This window comes from Anolis sagrei, chromosome 4 (assembly GCF_037176765.1).
Source record: "Anolis sagrei isolate rAnoSag1 chromosome 4, rAnoSag1.mat, whole genome shotgun sequence".
NCBI classification, from domain to species: Eukaryota; Metazoa; Chordata; class Lepidosauria; order Squamata; family Dactyloidae; genus Anolis; species Anolis sagrei.
The window spans coordinates 141,195,277-141,216,982 of NC_090024.1; the positions used below are offsets into that span (position 1 = coordinate 141,195,277).

Genomic DNA, 21,706 nt, shown 5'->3' on the forward strand with positions numbered 1-21,706 from the left:
CTGTGACAGGCCCTATTCATTTTAACAGCTCTGCTCTAAACAAACGTTTCTTAAGGTGATGAAATAGATTTGCAGGACACACAATGGTCCTAGGAACAGGAAATGTATAGCCAGCAGTAAAGAAATGTTCTGCATCAACCATATTCTTCCTTGGAGGTAATTCCTCTTAACCTAATTTAGAATGATAGAAGGATAGAGTTGGAAGAGACCACAAGGACCATCCAGTCCACTACCCTGACATGCAGGAATTTGTTTCCACATTTTCTCAACCACACATTTGAAGAGACTGTGCTCCTATTCCACTTGGAACTGTATTGTAGTTCAAAGCACTCAAATTGGTCTCTTCAAACTCTATGATTTTACAAGGAATATGTTTTCTCACCAGAAGCACACTACCCCCCCCCCCCCCCCACAAAAGCCCTTCTTTCTCGGTACCAGAAATCATTTAGCAAACCTCTCATTTTCATTCTTTTTCCACAATAGCACCAGAGATTATTTTGCCAACATCTTCTTCTATAGCAGCAGTGATTTTTCAGAAGCAACAAGAGAGTATGAGATGGAATTCAGAACAGATAGGGAATAAGTCTCTTCCTGTTGCGTGGATAGTCATCAAATTTCTTGTGGTACCACCTGAAGAAGTAGTAATAGTGAGCAATATTATCTGGATCAAATTGTTTACATTTCTACTAAATTAAGATGTGTCTTTATAGTTCAGATATGAAGTTAAGAGTACCAAAGCACACCTTTTAATGAGTTAAGAGACTAATTATAGTGGAGCATTTATTCTGTTTGACCATCTTAAGAAACATCAATATTCCACATCTCAAGAACTGCTTCACTAAGAGGATAAGAGGTCTGGTTTGACATAAGACAGATATTTAAACAGGTAATTCAAAAACAGTTGACTGTTAATGCAGTGATTTGTTTATTTATTACATATCTATACTATCCTTTAAGTGGGCCCTTCATATCCTCTGAGCTTTGGTTGCAGTTGATACAAAATTTGTTGGTGCTGTAGTTTCATTATAAATAATAGCTTAGTACAATGGTGCCCCTTGTATAAAATGACAAAAGCAAGGTTTGCTTTTTGGGTATTTTTTTGGGGAGACACACACACATTTTTATGGTAGCTTAAAGGCATGTGCGCATACACTCACACGTCAATCATGATGATGGAAATATGCCTGAGTCTGAGGTTGGCCAAGAGCTAACTTGCTGCTGGCATTCTCAGTTCCACAAAATCAAAAAGGGCCAAATCCATTTGTTAGTTTCAACTGAACCACATTGAATCACTGGAACTTACATAGGCTTTAACTTACTCTGTTCACAGGATATAAAGTAACAAATAGATTCAAGCCTCAAAATGTAAAATGTTATCCACTATTGCACGACAGCAAACTACTTTTAAGAAAAAGATGTTTTCCTACAAAGTTTAAATCCAAGCTCTTAGCCTGGAAGAGAAATCAATAGAGGATACTAACTCTACTTTATGTACTTTTTGCAAGTACTCATAACATCACCTGTTCCATCCACTTTGGGCATTCATTGTGCCAGACTGTATATAGTCGTAGATGAGAGATTCATAATTTAAAAACAAAAATGTATTTATGAGATGATCTGAAGGCTTTCTCTCAGCATTGTTCTATTCTAAGCAACTTATTGCTTGAACAGCCAAACCTTTGTGCTTAAAAATTGTGTGAAAATCTAAAAAAAAATTCTAGCACATGGCATCTGTATTAAACATGCATGCACAACATCTATTGAATTCCTTAAATAAGAATAACTCTGAGTAAAATAATCTTGATTTTAAAAACTGAAGAGTATATATTTAAACCAGGTCAATTTTCACCCCTTCCATCACAATTCTAGATATTATCTAGGTGATCTTTGTAATTTTTTCAAATATTTTTTTAAAAAACTCTTAGGAATAGTCAGTAATGAACGGCATACTGGAGCTAAGGCTTTGTGGTCAAAATACTGGGACTTTTTGATTAGAAAGCACACTACCTTTCTGTGGTCAGCTTAATTGAATTTAGTTGCAACTCTGCGTCCAGAAAAATGCTGTGGTTTGAGAATATGTCTTGTCCCTTTTCTTTTCCACAGGTAGACACATTATGAATTAAAAATAACTGTCTTATTATATCAACTCAATTGAAAATTCAAGAGAAAATAGAATGTCTAAAAACTTACTCATGGTGCTTGTATGATCGTAATCCTAATATCATTAATGTGCTGATGGCAAAAGCAGCACTTTCTATGGTGCAGCAGGCAAGAGCAAATCCAAACCATTCGAGAACTTCTCCAAAGTAATTTGCTGCAGTTACATATTCAAACATTCCTCCTAAAGAACAAAATTTATTTGAATGACTTAAGAAACCTGAAATTTCAGGTGTTACATTACAGATAGCTATTGAAAGGACCGTAAATACACTAACAATGTAAATATTACATTAATTTTAAATCATGCCATGTCTGACTACATCGGCTGGGAGTTGGTACCCTTGCAAAAGGAAGTTATGTTCTAGAAACAAAATACTTTCAGTGTAATTTTGAGTGGGGTTGGCCAAGGACAATACTATAGTTAGGAGATAGCTGCAGAATTGTTAAAGCACAAAGTGACCCTTGGTGTAATTGTTTTCTTCTAATGCTTTTGTGTTACTGCCTGGGATGGGAGGAGCACTTGCCACATACAAATGTTCTTCTTTCAACACACCTGGCCAATTCCCAAATATGTAAAATAATTGTTTAGTCCTGCTCACTGTGAATACAAACACAGAAATGTCTTTATAGGGCACATCTTTATAGGGCTGGGGGGTGGGGTAGGGGAGAGGAGGCAGAAAAGGAAGTAGATGGGCAAGCAGCAGCAATAGGGAAAAAGTAAGTTGCCATCATGGCCCATCCATCCACTAAGCAAAGAAAAGAGGGAGAAGGAATGAGTGGCACAGTAGAGTGATGGGGGTGGGTAGCTCTGGGAAGGGAGCTAAGGCAGTGGGGGCAGATCCCTCCTCGTGCATAAAATGGAATAGAATAGTGCTGCTTGCAGCTTGTTTCCTCATTCTGCCTAAAGACAGTGCCAACCATGTGCATGTGTACAGAAAAGAAAGGGTGTCTTGGGTTGCACTGGGAAAGCAGCAGCAGCAGTTATCTTCTTTCCATGAGCAAGATCTGGCAACCATACTTGCTACTTTCTACACTGTTACAAGACCACATCTTCAATAATTTTAGTGCCAGGAAAACTATAGAGTCCAGAGGGTTTGAAAGTATGGTGGAGAGAGGAAGATGATCTGTCTACTTTAGAGTCCAGGGTAATTTGAAAATGGGTATACGGGGATCAGAACATGTTGCAATCACAATAAACTTTCAAATTGCAATTCTGTTTGGAAATAAGGCACTGGCTTCAATGGGACCTACTCTTAAGTTAGTGGATACAAGATTACAGCTTCAATCAACTCCTGCATCAGCTAAAATTCATAAGTAAATTGGGGGTCTTTTAAAATTAGGATGTTTCAAAACAAAGTACTTACATTTTAGTGAAACATCTGAACAGTAGTTTTCTATAGTGCATTACTTACCTCTTGGTATTTTATAGCCCGTCTCTCCTGGTTTTCTGAGGGTCCTCAAAATGTGATCGGAGTGTATATTAATTGTCAGACCACTCATCCATGCTATAAGACCTAGTTTGGAAAATAGATTTTTTAATGAACAAATTACAGAATTCTCATATTTTTCTATTATAATTACAAACAGAAAAGAAGCAGAAAAGAGGAAGGGGGAGAGAAATGTATGCTATATAGTAACAATAGATGGTTATTAGGCTTGTGCAATTTGGCTAGAGGGCAATCTGGTTTTGGTATCCGAATTTCGTTGAGTACCCAGATTCGTTTTCAGGAGCGTCCCGAAAATTGGCTAATGGAAAAATCTGTTTGCAGATAGGCAACCAAAAGATCCAGGTAGATCTGGCCCATTGGTGGGAATGGGGAACTTATGAGGCTGCCTTTTCCGTTCCTGGGCTCCTTTCTTTTCTTCTTTTCAAGGAAGTCTGGGTTTGAGCAACGGGGTTAAGGAAGTACACTTCCTGGGACACTTTCTTTTCTTCCTTTCAAGTGAGCCTGTTTTTAAAGAAAGGAGTTAAGGAAGCATCCTTTCTGGAACCCTTTTCTATTTTTCTTTCAAGGAAGTCTGGGTTTGAAAAACAGGGTTAAGGAAGCACCCCTCCTAGGGCCCTTTCCTTCCTTTCAAAGGAGTCTGCGTTTGAGCAACGGGGTTAAGGAAGTACCCGCCATGGGACTCTTTCCTATCTTCCTCTCAAGGGAGTCTGAGTTTGAAGAACAGGATGAAGGAAGCCTCCTTCCTGGGACCCTTTTCTTTCTTCCTTTCAATGAAGCCTGGGTTTGAGCAACGGGGTTAAGGAAGCCTTTCCTGGGCTCCTTTTCTTTCTTCCTTTTGAGGGAGACTGGTTTTGAGAAATGGGGTTAAGGAAGCATGTGCAATGTGCTTCTGAATAGAAGGGAAGAAGCCATGCCCAGCAGCCACGTGGGCTGTTTCAGGCAAAACGAACAAACAAACAAACAAACATGGTGGCTGAGCCCTTGCCATTATGGCCAGCCGGACAAGCTGAACAAACCCGATTGGCTGAAGGGGACCAACTAAACCAAATGGCTATGGACTGACAGTATTTCCAATAATACATTTTCTTGAAATTTATACCTATAGAATAAATTTTTGAATTGCTAAGTCAGTAAGATCTTTTGATCATTAACAACAGCTTGTGAATATTTAATCTTCCAATTTTGGAGTGAAAAATCTTTTTACAACAGTACACCCCAAAGGATTTAATGTTGACCTTAAGTTAAATTCCATATCACAGGAATCCAATTTTTTTAAAAAATGCCATTTTTTCTAATGCAACTCTGTTCCTGGAATAGTCACTGAACATGCACACATCGTATCTCACTGAACCTAATGGAGTTGCTCTGTTTTCTGACTTTTGCCTTGACGATGCTTTCAAGGAAGTAGATTTATTTCTCAAATTCAAATTCAAATTCAAATCATGAGCATATAGCACTGGAGTGTTTATTTAAACGTTTGCAGAAAATCTCCTGTTTATCTTAACAACAACAATTCAAAATACATTCCTTGCAAAAAAATTACATTCTGTCTTTTGTTTTCCATCAGAAAAATCTGGAAGAACCTTTCACTGAGCTGATTGTGCTGAAAAATCAGCAATTAGGCCTCAGTTGTAGACTGTGTAGCCAGCTAGTCAAGTAGCTGTAGAATAGCAATGCATCTTTTCTTTGATGGTTGCTTTCATTCTTTGACAGAAGCTACTAAAAAATAGCCACTATGTTTCTGATTTTAGTACATGTTTTAAAGAAAGTAAAGATTAAATTAGAATATTTTTTCCAAATCAACGTGAGTTATCTCATTATTTTACCCTAAAGCAAATATACACCAAATCCTTTTCTGCTCATCCTAGTAAATGCAGAATAAATAAAAAAAAACCTTGCTTCTAATTGCAGAGAAGCAAACCTGTCCCTTAACTGCTGGCTAGGTAAACAAGTGAAGGTCGAAAACAGACCAAGAAAAATCTAAGGAATGGACTATGAGATTTTCGCCCATAGTGCAAGTTTTACTATTAACTTTTCAAGGGTCATTGAGAGCATTTTCCGCAGATCACTTAACAAGAGTAATTTTGATCATGACAAATCTAACTTTAGTCAGATAAATTATCAAGAGAGCAGACCATTATCGCACCACTCCTTTGTGGCATAACTGCAATGATTTGCAATTCTGTTGTGCTGGAGCAGTACTTTCTTTTTAGAAGCATAACTCCAGCTTCCTGCAATTCAATGGTTTCATTAAAAAAAACAAATATGTTTTTTTATACACAAATTCACCATTCTAGTTAAGGTTAGTGAAAAACAACAACACATACACCTTTAAATCAATGAATTACTGTAAGGGGGAATGGGAGAGTGCGCAATCCCACCTCAATGGATCGGGCTCACCTCACGAAGACTGGGAATGGGTTGTGCCCAGCATTGTGTGATAAAAACTGCCAGCAAAGGTGACAGTCCTACTTCAATGCTGGTTTACCATCTTCTAGAGCAGGAGAATCCTCCAGGTTTGGATCCCTTCAATTTGTTTATTCAGAGTAAGTTATAACAACACCTTTGCAGAAAGTGGTCTGATTCTTTATCAGAAACGTTTGCTATTTCATTTGCTAGATAACTTCATCAACTTCCTACCAATTTATCTAAAAGAGTACATACAACTAGTATGTACTTTGGCCCTTGCAGTTAGTTTTATCTTAATTACTTAACTGCATATCTTCTCATAAGACTTCATCCAATAATGTTTCCTAAAGATTTCTGTTTGTAGATAGCTTATTGCTGTTACAGTAGATTTTCTGCACATTGTTCCAGGTAAAATTGTTGCAATCACCCTAAAATTGCATACTTTTGAAGGTGAGCAACTTCCCGTAGGTGAAGAGAACAAAAGTTAAAACTCAAAAATTAGACAGGAGCAAACAACACAGGTACACTGTTCTCACAAAAGCCAGGTGTTGGCAACTGTGGGAGACTAGAAAGCTATATTAGCCTTCTGAGGTATTTTGAAGGGCTGCATTCACCATCTCCTACAAAAATGTCATATTACATTGCATAATAGTTGCCGTTGCATAATAGTCACATCCCCATTTTTGGGATCCCGGTTTCAGTATTTGTTTTCCTCACATAATAGTTGTACCCTTGATTTACTGGTATAAGACACCATTTGCTTGCCCATTCACTAGTTCACCCAAAGATCCACTCACTCACGCATGCACTCACTCAGTCGCCCATCCATCTGCTGACTACCCCTTTCCAGAAACACCACTTGAAGTACAGTTTCTGGAAGGGGGAGGAGAGCAGATAGATGGGCATCTGAGCGAGTGCATGAGGTGGTTCTCACCACTCACTCACTTGCCCTCACACTTTCTTACTCGGTCCCTCATCCAGCCACTGACCATCCCCTTCCAAGAAATATGTAAAAAAAATTCCTGGCCACCCTTGGATATGTTCTCAAAGTGTTTTCAACATAGTTTTATTAAAAAAAAATACTAGCTCAGAATAAAAAAAGTGTTTTTTTTCCTTCGTATAATAGTCTCACCCCCTTTTTAAAATGGAAAAAAGAATGACTATTACACAATGAGATATGGTAATTATGGGTTTTTGCCCTCAAATGCTCTCTAGGAGACATGCAGGCATGTTAGGGGGCCTTCCTAGGCTCCCAAAAAGCAGTTTAGGACATTCCAAGTCTGAAAAAAAATCACAAAATTTCATGTTGACCCCTTTGGGGTTCCAGATAGCTCCAAACATGGTGGAACCTTTAGCCACATTCCCTAGAAATCATTATAGGGGCTTTTGGAACTCAAATATTTTACACTCTAGGACAAAGGTTTTGCCTGCAGGTAGCAACTTGTCCACCCTGATGTAAGCTATCATGTAAGAGCCGCTTTTATGTAAGTGTTGGTTTGAGTCTCCTGGTGGAGAGAAAAAGAGAGGTATACTCATACAATCATAGAATCATAAAGTTGGAAGAGACCTCATGGGTCATCTAGTCCAGTCTCCTGCCAAGAAGCAGGACAATCGCATTCAAAACACCCCCAACAGATGGTCATCCAGCCTCTGCTTAAAAGCCTCCATAGAAGGAGCCTCCATCACACTTTGGGGTAAAGAGTTCCACTGCTGAACAGCTCTCACAGTTAGGAGGTTCTTCCTAATGTTCAGGTGAAATCTTTCCTGTAGTTTGAAGCCATTGTTCTGCGTCCTAGTCTCCAGGGCAGCAGAAAACAAGCTTGCTCCCTCCTCCCTATGACTTCACGTCACATATTTATACATGGCTATCATGTCTCCTCTCAGTTTTCTCTTCTGCAGACTAAACATGCCCAGCTCTTTAAGCCACTCCTCATAGCTTGTTCTCCAGACCCTTGATCATTTTAGTCGCCCTCCTCTGGACACATTTCAGCTTGTCAATATCTCTCTACAATAAATAAACATAATAATAATAAAGGAACTCATATAAAACTGCTGAATTAAAGTATGAAACATCTTTCCCCCATCAACAGAAAAGACAGTCAGTGTAACTCCGTTTGGAAAAATCAAATTGATGACACAGAGGAAGTGCCAGTGTTGTCACCATCCTACTGATTGGAAGTAAGATAAAGTGGTGGAACAATAATTTGGATATCTATAAGGGAAAAAAGCTTGCTAAGAAAAAAAAAACTGCATTAGTGTCTACAAAGTGACTTCTCCATAGTCAAGAAATACGTACAATTTTCCAAACCTCTAAAACATGGTGAATTTATTTTTGTATTAAATTTACATTAGGGAACAACATACATACATATCCATACACATATCCACTTTTAGATCCTAAACCTGAGTAATTATGGGAGGTTAGAGGGCGAAATTAGCCTCTTGCTGACATGGGCGCTGCATCCCATCACTACACCACCACTGCAACCCTCCCCACACTTTGCTGCCAAATGTACCCAACACCCTTTAGGGGCTGTGGGAAGATTTTCTGTCATGTTTTCAGACTCCTTGGGCCATTTTAGGCTTAAAAGAGGCATTAAAAACCCTGAAAGTAACTTCCGGTTTATGTATAGTTTTAAAAGAGGACTTTTAAAACTAGAAAACTAAAATAGCCCAGAATGTGCCTAAAATGTGGGGAAAATGCCCTCATAGATGTTTTTTGATCACAAAAATCACCTTGGGGGTTATATGCTCTCTCATATAAGTAAAATATTTTTCCAAGTGTTCTGCAATAAAGATCCTCTAGGCTTCACGATTACATCTCTGTTTTTAATTTTATACAAAACTTGTGATTCTATTTAGAGGCTGAAAGTGTTACTTTTGAGGCTACAGTTTCCTCAGCTAGTATCACAATGCTGACTAGGGGAATCTAGAAGTTTTTAAATGGTTATATGTTACTGAATGACTGTTAAATAAACGGAAAATCCTAAGTGCTAGATGGCACTAATTTTCATTATGGAGCTCGACAGAAAGATGACTGATTCAAATAGCAAAATACATTTCAGGCAGTAATTTAAAAATAGAATGGCTCTGAAGAAACTGATCCCAATAAATGTTCAGAAAATAGGAATATTTCTTTTTATATAGAGATATGTGTTTATTCGAGAATATGATTGCAGAAACCTGAACAGAAGAGAAAATGAAGTCTAACAGCTTTTGTTGTAGCACAATGAAACTATCATTCAGGGTAGCAAATGTTACCCAGATACAATGGTCAAATATTAGAGTTAGCCATATATCTGCTACATATTTGATGCTAAAATAACTCACCCAATATGAAACGTGGATCAGTCAGCCAGTCTGAAGGGTAATTTGCATAGTTACTCAAACTCCGCCCTTGCAAATACCCATTATACGAACAGAATACAAAAGCTAGAAAACAAGTAACGAAAGGTGTTGGTTTTCCTCCACGAATTAAGAAAGGGAAGATGAATGACCTAGAATAAATATGAAATGTAAAGTTTTCATTTAGTTACAGTTTAAATTAGTAATACTTTAAATAATAATGCTTTAATAAGTTATAACACACAATTCTGAGGCATGTTTAAACCATACATTTTCATGATTTTTTTAAAAAATCCTCTAAGTTTATAGACTGGGCTGTGGTTCCAGGGCCTCCTGTGGATTCCAAAATTTGTGGATGCTCAAGTCCCATTACATAAAATGGTGTAAAAATTAGTGTTCCTTACATAAAATTTCAAAATCAAGCCTTGTCTTTTAGATTTTTTTTTGGGGGGAGGGGGTATTTTCAAATCATGGGTTACATCTGTGGATGTAGAATCCATGGATATGATAGAAGGACTAAGGGTGTGTCCTAAACCACTAACACTGAAGTGAGTATAGAAGTTAACATAAAAGGCATGTGTGAATAAGGGGAGAAGTACTGAAAAGTACGATTGTGAATAATAGACTGTGTTAAATAGCATTGATTTATAGTCTCAAAAAGAAAACTATATATTGAAATGAATTTAATAAACTTAGGTTATTTGTCCAACACAACCTTGCTTACTGTATAGTTACTACAACCAGCACAGACATTTTGAAAGGAATAGCAGATCTTAGCAGAACTTGATCCAGAGAGGGATTCTGTTAGAAACATACTTTGAGAAAAGGACATGAGGATTTTCAGATGAAATTGTTTAGTACTTTAATAATAACAGTATGTTCAGATCTCACAATAAGATCTGTAAAGACTCTGCCTTGTTGTGAATGAACATAATTGCTGGTTTGCTGCTGCCAAGCATTGCAGATATCAGCTGGAATGATGAAGAACTAGAAGCCAGCATAACAAGCTAGAATTCTACTAATTTCCAACTTGCTATGATAGTGATAAGTGCATCTACACCAGTGGTTCTCAACCTGGGGTCCCCAGATGTTTTTGGCCTACAACTCCCAGAAATCCCAGCCAGTGTACCAGCTGTTTGGATTTCTGGGAGTTGAAGCCAAAAACATCTGGGGACCCCAGGTTGAGAACCACTGATCTACACAATACGTTTTAAATGCTCAAAGTGTAGACTTCCAGCACATTGTTTCAGAAGGCTTCACAATATTCTTGTAAAGCACATTGTATTCCTTTGGAGAGTGACCATTTATCCGATTTCTGTTTGTTCCATCTACAGTGTTGCCCCTATGATGCACTTTCCCCCGTCTGAAAGCCTAATCCCACTGTTCATCCTTTTTGGGCTCCTCTTAATTACACTTTCCCCCCCTATTCCTACCTCATCCAGGGTTTTATCATTTTCCCTCGTCCATTTGGCCTGCTCATTGATTTTATATTACGGTATGTTTATTGGCTTTATTTTATTGTTATGTTATGTATTTTATTTTGATGTAATTTTTGTTCTCTGCATTTTGTATTTTATTCAGTTGTATTGTATCTTTGGGCTTGGCCTCATGTTAGCCGCCCTGAGTCCCCTTCAGGGAGAGGGTGGCGGGGTATAAATAAAGATGATGATGATGATTCTTCTTCTTCTTCTTCTAACCAGTGGATGTAGACAGCCCTTGGATACTTCTGTGATATAACTGCCTGTGCACCATTAATATGACCACTCATATTAGCAACTTCATCTTAACCTTGTCCACAGAAGTATTGCAAGTTCAGCCCATTTTTTCCAGTGTTTTTAAAATAATGCCTGCAGATCCTCCATCTGTCATGTTACTTATCTTCAGAAAGCCTATAAAGTCTTCTCTTATTCCTGCAGTTTCAACATCAAGAGAGCGATGACTGTTCTGAAGTACACACATCCAAAGTTTTATCTGCCAGAACAGATAAACACTGTGATGCACTGCACTTTTCAACAATTTTGGACTATCTCATCACCACAAATGTCTATTAGTTCATTCTGAATTTGAAGACTAATATACTAGGCCTTCATAGCTGAAGTTTTGAGGTGACTTTCAGGTCAATGTCTCCTGGTCTGGCATGAGATCTCAACAAGGTCCTGAAATTACCAAGTGCAAATGTTCTTCATAAGTAATAGAGCCAGAATCATTGCTCCCTCTTAAAGCCAGTTCTTGTTGACTACATAGGGCAATAGTTTCCACAATTGGCAGAAGTTTCTGATTTCTTCTTCTTTCCTTTATCCTGATGACAGGTTACATCAAGACATTTTCCCACTATGAATTAGCAAGAAGTTCTCAGTCAAGCATAAGTTGTTTTGGCTGTAGTCTACTTTTTTCTATTGCACAAATGGTTTAGCAACCAGTGCAACAAGCTTCTGATGACAACTTCTCCTCCAAACACCACACACTACTTACAGAGTGCACCTTGTACATGAAATGAGTAGGCTAATCGGAGAAATCTGTTAAATCATTTGGGTTGAAAAGATGCCTCTTCTTATCCATAGGATAAGAAGAGGCAATGGAGTCTGTGGATTTTGGCAGAGCTTGGGTTATCAGTGGTTCTCTATTAAAACCTCATTTTTGTTGGCCGGCCAGAACCCTAAAATAACGCACAAAACAGCCCTTTTTCTATTCAAAGCAACACAGCTGAGAATTGCACATTTAGAATCAATTGGGGTAAACTGTGGAGGTGACGCAGACATTTGACCTGAACGAGATCTTGTTAACAGCTTGTTTATTTTAACTTATTTTATACCGAGGGTTGTATGTTGTATGTATGACTATGTATGACTATGTGTTAATTGTGTTATGTGTTAAATGTTTTGATACGGCCAATAGGCCAATCAATAAAATGTATCCTATCCGTATCCAGTGGTTCTCAACTGTGGGTCCCCAGGTATTTTAACCTTCAACTCCCAGAAATCCTAACAGCTGGTAAACTGGCTGGGATTTCTAGGAGTTGTAGACCAAAACACCTGAAGACTCACAGGTTGAGAAACACTTGCAATCCAGGTCAAATTCCTTCTGCACCTTAGGCTTTGCCTGCCCGTTGTGGGTGGGCCAACTTGGTTGATTCCACTATATCGGCAATTGCTGTTATTGCAATATAAATTGGCAGAAAGGTAGGTAATGATAGTGTGAATACATTACCAAATTTGGTTGAGGAAGTGCTTGAAGTTCTGGAGGAACTCTAAATTTTGCTTCTCATAGCCTTAGCATGAGGATTTGGTTAAATTCATGAGTAAACCTGTTTTTTTTTTAATCTGAAAAATGTCAGGCTTAAGTGTATTATTGCCTTCCATGGATTCTGCATAATAACTAATTTTGTTTCAATGGTCAAGTTGAAATGTCAGATGATTCCCAGGTGTATGCAGATCCAACAAGGAAAATAAATACTTCTTTTACTCACTATTTGAAAGGCCAGGATGGGACATGATATCATTTTGAGATTCAAATGAAGTTTTAATGGACTATAGCTAGTGTAATTCCAACAACATACAACTTTCAACTGGCAGCTTTCAAGTGACAGGTCAGGGTTAAAAGTTATCTGTTTAGCATCAAAGGTTACTCCACTGCAAACATAACAAGGTCTCCCGTATGAGGGGAGCAGTGTTCATTGGTTTGGCTGAATCTTATCTACGAGGTATGAGGGCATGATTTCAAATCACTAATTAAACAGTAGCAAAAAGGAACATTTTGACATGACCTGATTGGACCTTGAAAACATCCGTTCTTAAAATCCAAAACATGTATTCCAGGGAAAAAAAATCCACTAATCCACCACTGAAAATGGTAGATCAGTGGATATTGGACTTTGCTGTATGCTGACGATTTAATACTTGCTTCTGAGAACAAGGAAGAACTTCAACGTCAAGTGCAAGCATGGTGTGAATGGTTGGTGCAATTCAGTTTTCACTTCAAGGTCAAAAAGACAGAGTCAACAACTTCAAGTATCTTGGATTGATAACTTCAGATGGCAACCTTTTTGACAAAGTCACTACACGGATTATCACGGCTTGGATGAAATAGCGCACAGCAGCAGGTGTACTCTGAGAAAAGAAGATGCCCAATCACCTGAAATCAAAAATCTATCGAACTTCTGTAAGGCCTGCTGCGATATGGAGCCAAATGTTGGCCTGCAACAAACGAAGCAGAATGCTGCTGGTGTTATGGAGATGATAATGCTATGATTTACAGCTGGCATCACCCGCCTTGACCACATCCACAATACTTTGGTATTGCTCCCATTGCTGACAAACTATAAGAATCACGCCTCAGATGGTATGGTCATACTCTCCGAGGTGAAGACGAGTCTATTCTCAAGATTGCTCTTGATTTAGAAGTGCCTGGCAAGAGACCAAAGGGATGATCGAAGCAACACTGGCTGGGCACATTGCACAATGATCTGAAGACTGCTGGCATACATCCTGAGTAGGCGCATGACTGGGTGAAATGGCACCAGCAAACCAGGAAAGAGGACCCCACCATCAAGCAGGACAAACGTTGAAGAAAATGAAGAAGAATCTACTATTGAAAATTATTTATGTGGCTTGATGAAATCTCATGGTAAACCACTAACTATATTAATACAAGCAGGCCTTTGTATCCATGGATTCTGCATCCACAGATTCAACCATTCCCAGTTTGAAAATGCTTTTTTTTTTTTTAAAGCTTCTCACTATTTCACATATACTCGGGTGCTATCCATCACTCTTTTTAGTTGTTTTATATAAGGGCAAGCATTTTACTATGCCATTTAATATAATGGGACTCGAATATTCCCAGGTATTGTTATCTTTACAGTGGTTTGGGATTTCTACAGAGATTTCCTGATAAGTTCAAAATCAGCAGACTAAATTAATTTAGAATTCTAATAACATGTCACCTATTAGTCAATTTTATTTATGTCACAGGATTCCTACCTAGGCCTAAATTATGTGCTAAAAAGACTTCTGGGATGACTCATATTATCATTTGCAAAATTCTGCTCCACTGAAACTCACTGAATATTGAGACTTCCATATGAAGAGGTAGGTAATGTCTTTATTTATTTTTATGGTGGAATTTTGGCATTTGCACATTCTACTTCACAAAGTTAAAAACTATTCTGTAGGAATGTGACATAACACATGAAGTCATGCATTTGGGACCTACCAAGTTGGAAACCGCCTTGAGTCACTGATTCAAGGCTGAGAAAGGCGGTATACAAATACAGTAAATAAATAAATAAATAAATATTATGCTCTCTAGATGGTTCAGATGCTTTGAGGAAAAGGTTAAATCTTGTGTGATCCTGGCAGTTAAGTATGGTTTGCTTTGCAAACAAATATGAGATGCTTTAGACTATACTTCAGAGGAAGAAACTGGCAAAATCACCTCTGAATATCCTATGCCTGAGAAAACATATGAAATTCATGGAGTCACCAAAAGGCAACAGGCAACCTGAAGGTACATTTATTTATTTGTTTATTTAAAATATTTGTACCCCCGGTGGGGGACTTAGGGCAGCTTACAGCCAGCAACAATTCGATGCCCCCCCCCATATACAAACAAATAAAGCAACAATTACATAATAAGTAAAACATTAAATTAAATTAAATTCCATTTAAAATAGTACTAAATTGGCTGGCCATATCTAAGTCCGAGTTCTACGTCCAACAACTTAGTCCAAAACCTGTCCATTTTCCATAGCATTGTCATCATTTTTATTGTCAGCCTGCTACCCAAATGCCTGGTCCCACAACTACATTTTCAACTTTTTTTCTGAAGGAAAGGAGGGAAGCAATTGACCTAATTTCGCTGGGGAAGAGTTCCACAAGCAGGGGGCCACCACTGAGAAGGCCCTGTCTCTCGTCCCCAAAAGCATTTGCAACAGTGGCAGGATCGAGAGCAGGACCTCCCCGGGAGATCTTAAGCTCTGAGATGAGACGTAAAGGGAGATGCATTCGGACAAGTAAGCTGGGTTGGAACCATATAGGGCTTTATAGGTCAAGACCGGCACTTTGAATTGTGCTCGGAACTGGACAGATATCTTGAACTGCTGAACTCTGTTAGCTGACCAATCAATTTGAGCATGGCTAATTCTGATATGTGGCGTTGGAGGAAAATTCTGAGAGTGACTTGGACCGTGAGAAGATCCAACCAGCCCATACTTCAGGAAATAATGCCCGATTGCTCATTGGAGGGAAGGATATTAGAGGCAAAGATGAAGTATTTTGGTCACATCATGAGAAGACAAGAAAGCTTAGAGAAGACAATGATGCTGTGGGGAAAGGAAGGAAAAAGAAGAGGGGCCAACCAAGGGCAAGATGGATGGATGGTATCCTTGAAGTGACTGGCTTGACTCTGAAGGAGCTGGGGATAGTGACGGCCGACAGGGAGCTCTGGTGTGGGCTGGTCCATGAGGTCACGAAGAGTCAGAAGTGACTGAACAAATAAACAACAATACAGTTCTGATCTTCTATTTGATCTTTCAATTATACTACCCTCTCTGCGTGCCCAACACTTTTATTCCTTGGCTATCCAATTCTTTATCTGCCCATCAAAGATTTTCTTCGTTTTTGCTGTAAAAAGAAATTCTACATATGGAACTCCCTTTGTTTTGCTGACAGAATGTGTATCTGATACTGAAAGCAGTAGTCTTTGTGTCAGTTGTATCTAAAGAACTGTCCCGGTATTCATAGATTCGATTCATATGCCTTTTTCTTCAAAACTTAACCGAATCAAATTTTTACACAGAAACTGGGCTGAGTTCCAGACTTGGCAGATATTTGGCACAGCCACTGACACACAGACTCTTATCCTGTCCCCTCTTCAAGCAATCTATAGAACCAAAAATGGACTTCCATGACACAGTTTTGTTTTGGGGGAAGCTGCAGCCCAAGTTAGGATCTGGGAAAGAAAAAACAGGCCTTGGATCCCACAGAGGTTGTTAATCTATGTTGAAACATACTTGGAGAGCAGATCCCATCCCATGCTGTGATCAATACAGTCTCAAATACAGTGATACCTTGACTTAAGAGTTAACTTTGTTCTGTGACCAAGCTCTTAACTCATTGCTCTTATTTTAAAGTGAATTTTCCCATTAAAGTGATAGTAATCTGTTCCGGCCCCCCAAACCCATCCCTCATTTTTGTTACATGTTTTAAAATAAGAAATGTACTTTATAAATAACAAATAATATATACATGCACATTCATATGGAACAATAAAAAAGAAAGATCAACTTTAAAATGGTAAAAGCACAAAGCTGTGTCATGGAAGCACATTTATGGCTACAAAATGGGTGGTCAGTCTAATAGCAAGGCAAAACTTGCACATTCACATGAAACAACGAAGCCAAACATACCAGGAGTAAAAACTACACAAAATCAACTAACCCAAAGTTCCTCAAAGCGGAAAAAAGCAAACCAGACAGCAATCTCCCAAAGCGAACAAGAGCACGAGGCATGAAACATGGAGGCATGAGGAATGGAAAGGCTGCTTCCTTGAAGCCTTAAAGTCCTATACCCTGGCACTAGTGCTTAACAGAAATGCTGCTCATATATCAAAGCAAAACCTGGCCTGAACAATGGCTCTTAAGTTGGGATGCTCTTAAATTGAGGTTCCACTGCACCTAGATCACATTAAGATGTGCCATTTGCAGGGTAGATAGCATACAATTCAGGTAGCTTTAAATTGCTGAACCCTGACACTTTCCTTAGGAATTAAACTTTGGTTTGCAAAACTATGAAAAAAAATATTATAATGTTTTCCAAATCCTAAGGATCATTGTACAATGTGCCTCTTTGTTCTACTGTTTGTATTTAATTTCACCAGCATGCCATGTCTTTGTTTATTTAAACAGCCAACAAATTTTATATTACACCATTGGTTTTTTACCCAACCCTAGTTCTTTTTCATTTTTGTAAAACTGTTTCCTGCTGTGTGTGTGTGTGGTTTTTTTTTTTTTTGGGGGGGGGGGGTTTGCTTTGCCGTTTCTTCAAGTATGGTTAATTACAAAGTCCAGCTTATAATGTCGACATTTCTTACTCAAGAGTAATTCCAGTGGGATTCAGGGCTTAAAGGGGGCGGGGGTGCTGAGGTTTCAGCAACTAATTTACCCTTTCCATATTGGTGTAATGCAGTATTTACTTGTGGGAAGGGGTGATACATTCTCCCTCTTCCCATAAACGTACTATCTTCTTATTTGCTCCCTGGGGCCCCTTCCACACAGCCATATAATCCAGAATATCAAGGCAGAATACCTCACATTTTCTCCTTTGAACTGAAATATATGGCAGTGTGAACTCAGATAACCCAGTGTAAACCAGATATTGTGAGATTTTCTGCCTTTATATTCTGGCTGTGTGCAAGGGCCCTAAGATAGACATTGTCTTCCATGGGCCCTTCCACACAACCATATAACCCAGAATATCAAGGCAGATAATCCACAATATCTGCTTTGAACTGGGTTATTTGAGTCCACACTGCCATATAACCCAGTTCAAAGCAGATAATGTGGGATTTTATATAGCTGTGTGGAGGGGACTAAGACAGGGTGAGAACCATGTGCTCAACCAGATTTTGTTGGCCTGAAATTCCCAGCAGCTCCAAGTGACATAGCCAGTAGTGTGGGTTGATGGCAGTTTAAGTGCAAGGATATTTAGAGAAATTAGCAATTCTCATACTTATTTTAAATCTTACAAATTAATGTTTTGTCTAGCCATGAGGGGACACTATTAGCAGATGGGATTTTTAGTAATGGTAAACTTTAATAGACCATGGCAACCTCACTCAATTTGAAGCAACAATCACATGAATGTGAACCTTCAAAATTGGAGGTCGGCATAGTGCTGAGGCAGCAATCTGTGAAGTAGATGTTAACCTGTGAAAGCTTAATCACTTTCATTTTTCAGATAGTCTCTGTTGCCATAATACCTTTTGCGTAGTCAGGTCAAATCAGCAAGTTGAGCATTACTTAGCAGAAATGCATGGGAAACATGCCATATTATAAGTTTTGGAATATTTGCGTATATATAATGAGGCATCTTGGACGCAAGTCTTTCACATGAAATTGATTTGTTGTCAAAGGGTTTCATGGCTGGAATCACTGGGTTGCTGTGAGTTCTCCGGGCTGTATGGTCATGTTCCAGATGCATTCTCTCCTGACATTTCATCCACATCTGACCACCTGCTGCAATGCATCCTGAGCCCTGCCACATGCACGATGGAGGACCTTCTTGCGGCAACACCAGAGGCACTCCAAGTGGCCAGATACTGGTCAAAGGACATTTAATCAGCTACCAAGTTTGCAAAATTTGTGTTTTTTTTTAATCTGTTTGTTTTGTTCTGTTAGAAATGTAATACAATGTTCTGGTTGTGGATGACACGATAAATAAATAAATAAATATCCACATCTATGGCAGGCATCCTCTGAGGTTGTGAGGTTTGTTGGAAACAAGGCAAGTGGGGTTTATATGCCTGTGGGATGTCCAGGGTGGGAGGCAAGTGTGACTGCCGCAATTGATCACCTTGATTAGCACTGAATAGCCTTACATCTTCAAGGCCTGATGGATTATAAAGCAGTGTGTACTCAAATATTTTACTTCAAAGCAGATATTGTGGGTTATCTGCCCTGGGGTCAAACTGCATTCACTTTACAATGTAAAAGGCATCCTCTTAGAAGTTGACACATGTTAAGTAGAAGGTAGTGCGCTTTAATGGCATAGGGCAGTGTTTCTCAACCTGGGGGTTGGGACCCCTGGGGGTCGCGAGGGGGTGTCAGAGGGGCCATCAAAGACCATCAGAAAACACAGTATTTTCTGTTGGTCATGGAGATTCTGTGTGGGAAGTTTGGCCCAATTTTATTGTTGGTGGGGTTCAGAATGCTCTTTGATTGTAGGTGAACTATAAATCCCAGCAACTACAACTTCCAAACTGAGTATTGAGTATTCGTGCCAAATTTGGTCCAGATCCATCATAGTTTGAGTCCACAGTGCTCTCTGGATGTAGGTAAACTACAACCCCCAAACTCAAGATCAATGCCCACCAAACCCTTCTTGTATTTTCTATTGATTATGGGAGTCCTGTGTGCAGTTCAATTCCATCGTTGGTTGAGTTCAGAATGCGCTTTGATTGTAAGTGAACTCTAAATCTCAGCAACTACAACTCCCAAATGACAAAATCAATCCCCTCCCAACCGCACCAGAATTCAAATTTGGATGTATCGGGTATTTGTGCCAAATTTGGTCCAGTGAATGAAAATACATCTTTCATATCAGGCATTTTAATGACAATTCATAACAGTAGCAAAATTACAGTTATGAAGCAGAAACGAAAATAATGTTATAGTTGGGTTGTTATAGGTTTTTCAGGTTATATCTATATTCTACAGCTATATAAACCATATATAAATATTCTAAAGATATATAAGCCCAGTTTTCCTAGTTTCCAACAGACCTTTGGATTGTTGTAGGTTTTTCGGGCTGTATGGCCATGTTCTAGAAGCATTCTCTCCTGAGGTCACAACCTCTGAGGATGCCTGCCATGCAGGCATGTAGCCAGGGGGGGGGGGGCTCGGGGGGCTTCAGCCCCCCCCGAAATTTTCATGGTGGTTCGCGAAAAGGCCTTACTGGTGCATTATTTAAACTGTTATGTTTATTAATATCATGATTTGATCACCATTCTCAATATATCCCATATGTATGGGGGTATTGGGGTAATGATACAAAAGGTTTGCTAGGCTAGACCCTCTTTCACTCAGACTCAGCCCCCCCCGAAACTCAGCCCCCCCCCCCCCGAAACCCCCCCTGAAATTTTTTTAGCCCCCCCCGAAACGAAATCCTGGCTACGGGCCTGCTGCCATGGATGCAGGCAAAAGTCAGGAGAGAATGTTTCTAGAACATGGCCATTCAGCCCGAAAAACCTACAACAATCCCAAGCCTTCGACAATACAATGCTATGGTTGGGGGTCACCACAACATGACTGTATGAAGGGGTCGCAGCATTAGGCAGGTTGAGAACCACTGGCATAGGGAGTATTCCAACTCCTTCATGGGCAGGTGGAAGGGGGACTTCTTTGAAAGGGACATCCTTCCTCCCTCCCTCCCTCCCTCCCTCGTTCTCCCCTCTTGCCCGTCGAACCTGTAGCTGTAGTGGCAGAGGAAGAGCCCGAGGAGGATGCGGTTGGGCCAGGCTCCGAGCTGGGCGCCGTCGCTGCAGAGGACGAGGAGGACGGGGACGAGGCAGGAGGGCGACTCCTGGAGGATCCAGGCGGCGGTGGCGGGGATGGGGAGGCCGAAGTAGGGCGAGGAGTAGCGCCCGTAGGGCATCCCCACCGCGTTGCTCAGCGGCAGCATCAGCGCCAGGCCGCCCACCAGCCCCCAGCTCAGCCTCGCCAGGAGCCGCGCCTCCTCCGGCCCCGAGAGACCCCGCCAGAACTCCGCGCTCAGCGCCGCCGCCACCAGCGAGCCCATGGCGACCCCGGAGCCGGCCTCGGCCTCTGCCTCTGCCCCCGCCGCCGCCCCGCTCGCGCTTTTCTTTCCCTCCGGGGGCGGGGAGGCGGCGCCAGCGTCGCCGGGAAGGGCGGGAGAGGGGCCCGCCTTCCCCCCGCGGGGACTGCGAGGCGGCTGGCGTCACAGGACGGGCGTGAGGCCCTCGGGCCCGGAGGCAGGGAAGGAAAGAGGCCGGCCCGCCTGCCTCCCTCCCTCAGGCGCTGCCCGCTGGCAGGGAAACCAACAGCTGTCTTCTCTTTGTTACGAACGAGCGAGCCACGAGGCAACCGCCCAATCAGGGGCCACACGCCCGGTCGCGCGCGCTTCTCTGATTGGCTCCCCCAACAACTCCCAACAGGACTGCCAAACTCATTTTCTTCGAGGGCCCCATTCAGCCTCCTCATGGGTGCCTTCAAAGGGCCCGGGAATGCACCCGCGGAGAATTCGTGGATACAGAAGAAGAGGCCAACAATATATATCTTCTGTATAAATAAAAATGTAATGTTCGTTTGTCGGATTAACATAACTCAAAAACTACTAGACGAATTGACACCAAATTTGGACACAATACACCTAACAACCCAATGAGTATTTATCGTATCCGGAGTGAACCAAAACGGTTGTATTGCATTAAAAACAAACAAAACACAAAGGCAGTGACATCTCCGGCCCACCCCCTGTTTGGGTATCCGCCAGCACGTCAAGGACTTAAATCTAGACATAGTTTTCTAAGATCTACAGAGACACTCGCTGGAACACCTCAGCAAGCGAGAGTCCAAAAGTGGCAGGCTCAAACCCAGCACCTCAACCAAT

The 21,706-nt window shown here is 40.4% G+C and overlaps 1 protein-coding gene across 1 annotated transcript; it reads right to left on the reverse strand.

Moving 5' to 3' along the window:
• Positions 1-401: 401 nt before the first annotated feature.
• Positions 402-21,164, reverse strand: SRD5A1 (steroid 5 alpha-reductase 1). The gene is made up of 5 exons (XM_060774055.2): positions 20,544-21,164; positions 9,348-9,514; positions 3,573-3,674; positions 2,191-2,341; positions 402-630 (listed from the first exon to the last, which is right to left on the reverse strand). Exons 1-5 carry the CDS (start codon positions 20,873-20,875, stop codon positions 564-566), a joined length of 819 nt encoding a protein of 272 aa, XP_060630038.1. The 5' UTR covers positions 20,876-21,164; the 3' UTR covers positions 402-563.
• Positions 21,165-21,706: the final 542 nt, after the last annotated feature.

Bases quoted from the DNA above. Each gene is read 5' to 3' on its own strand.
- SRD5A1 (XM_060774055.2), bottom strand. From the start codon at position 20,875: ATGGGCTCGCTGGTGGCGGCGGCGCTGAGCGCGGAGTTCTGGCGGGGT. The intron at 9,515-20,543 runs GTTCGACGGGCA...TATTTATTCTAG, and splicing joins CTCTGCCACTACAGCTACAG to GTCATTCATCTTCCCTTTCT. The intron at 631-2,190 runs GTAAGTTTTTAG...CTACTTCTTCAG, and splicing joins CGATCATACAAGCACCATGA to GTGGTACCACAAGAAATTTG.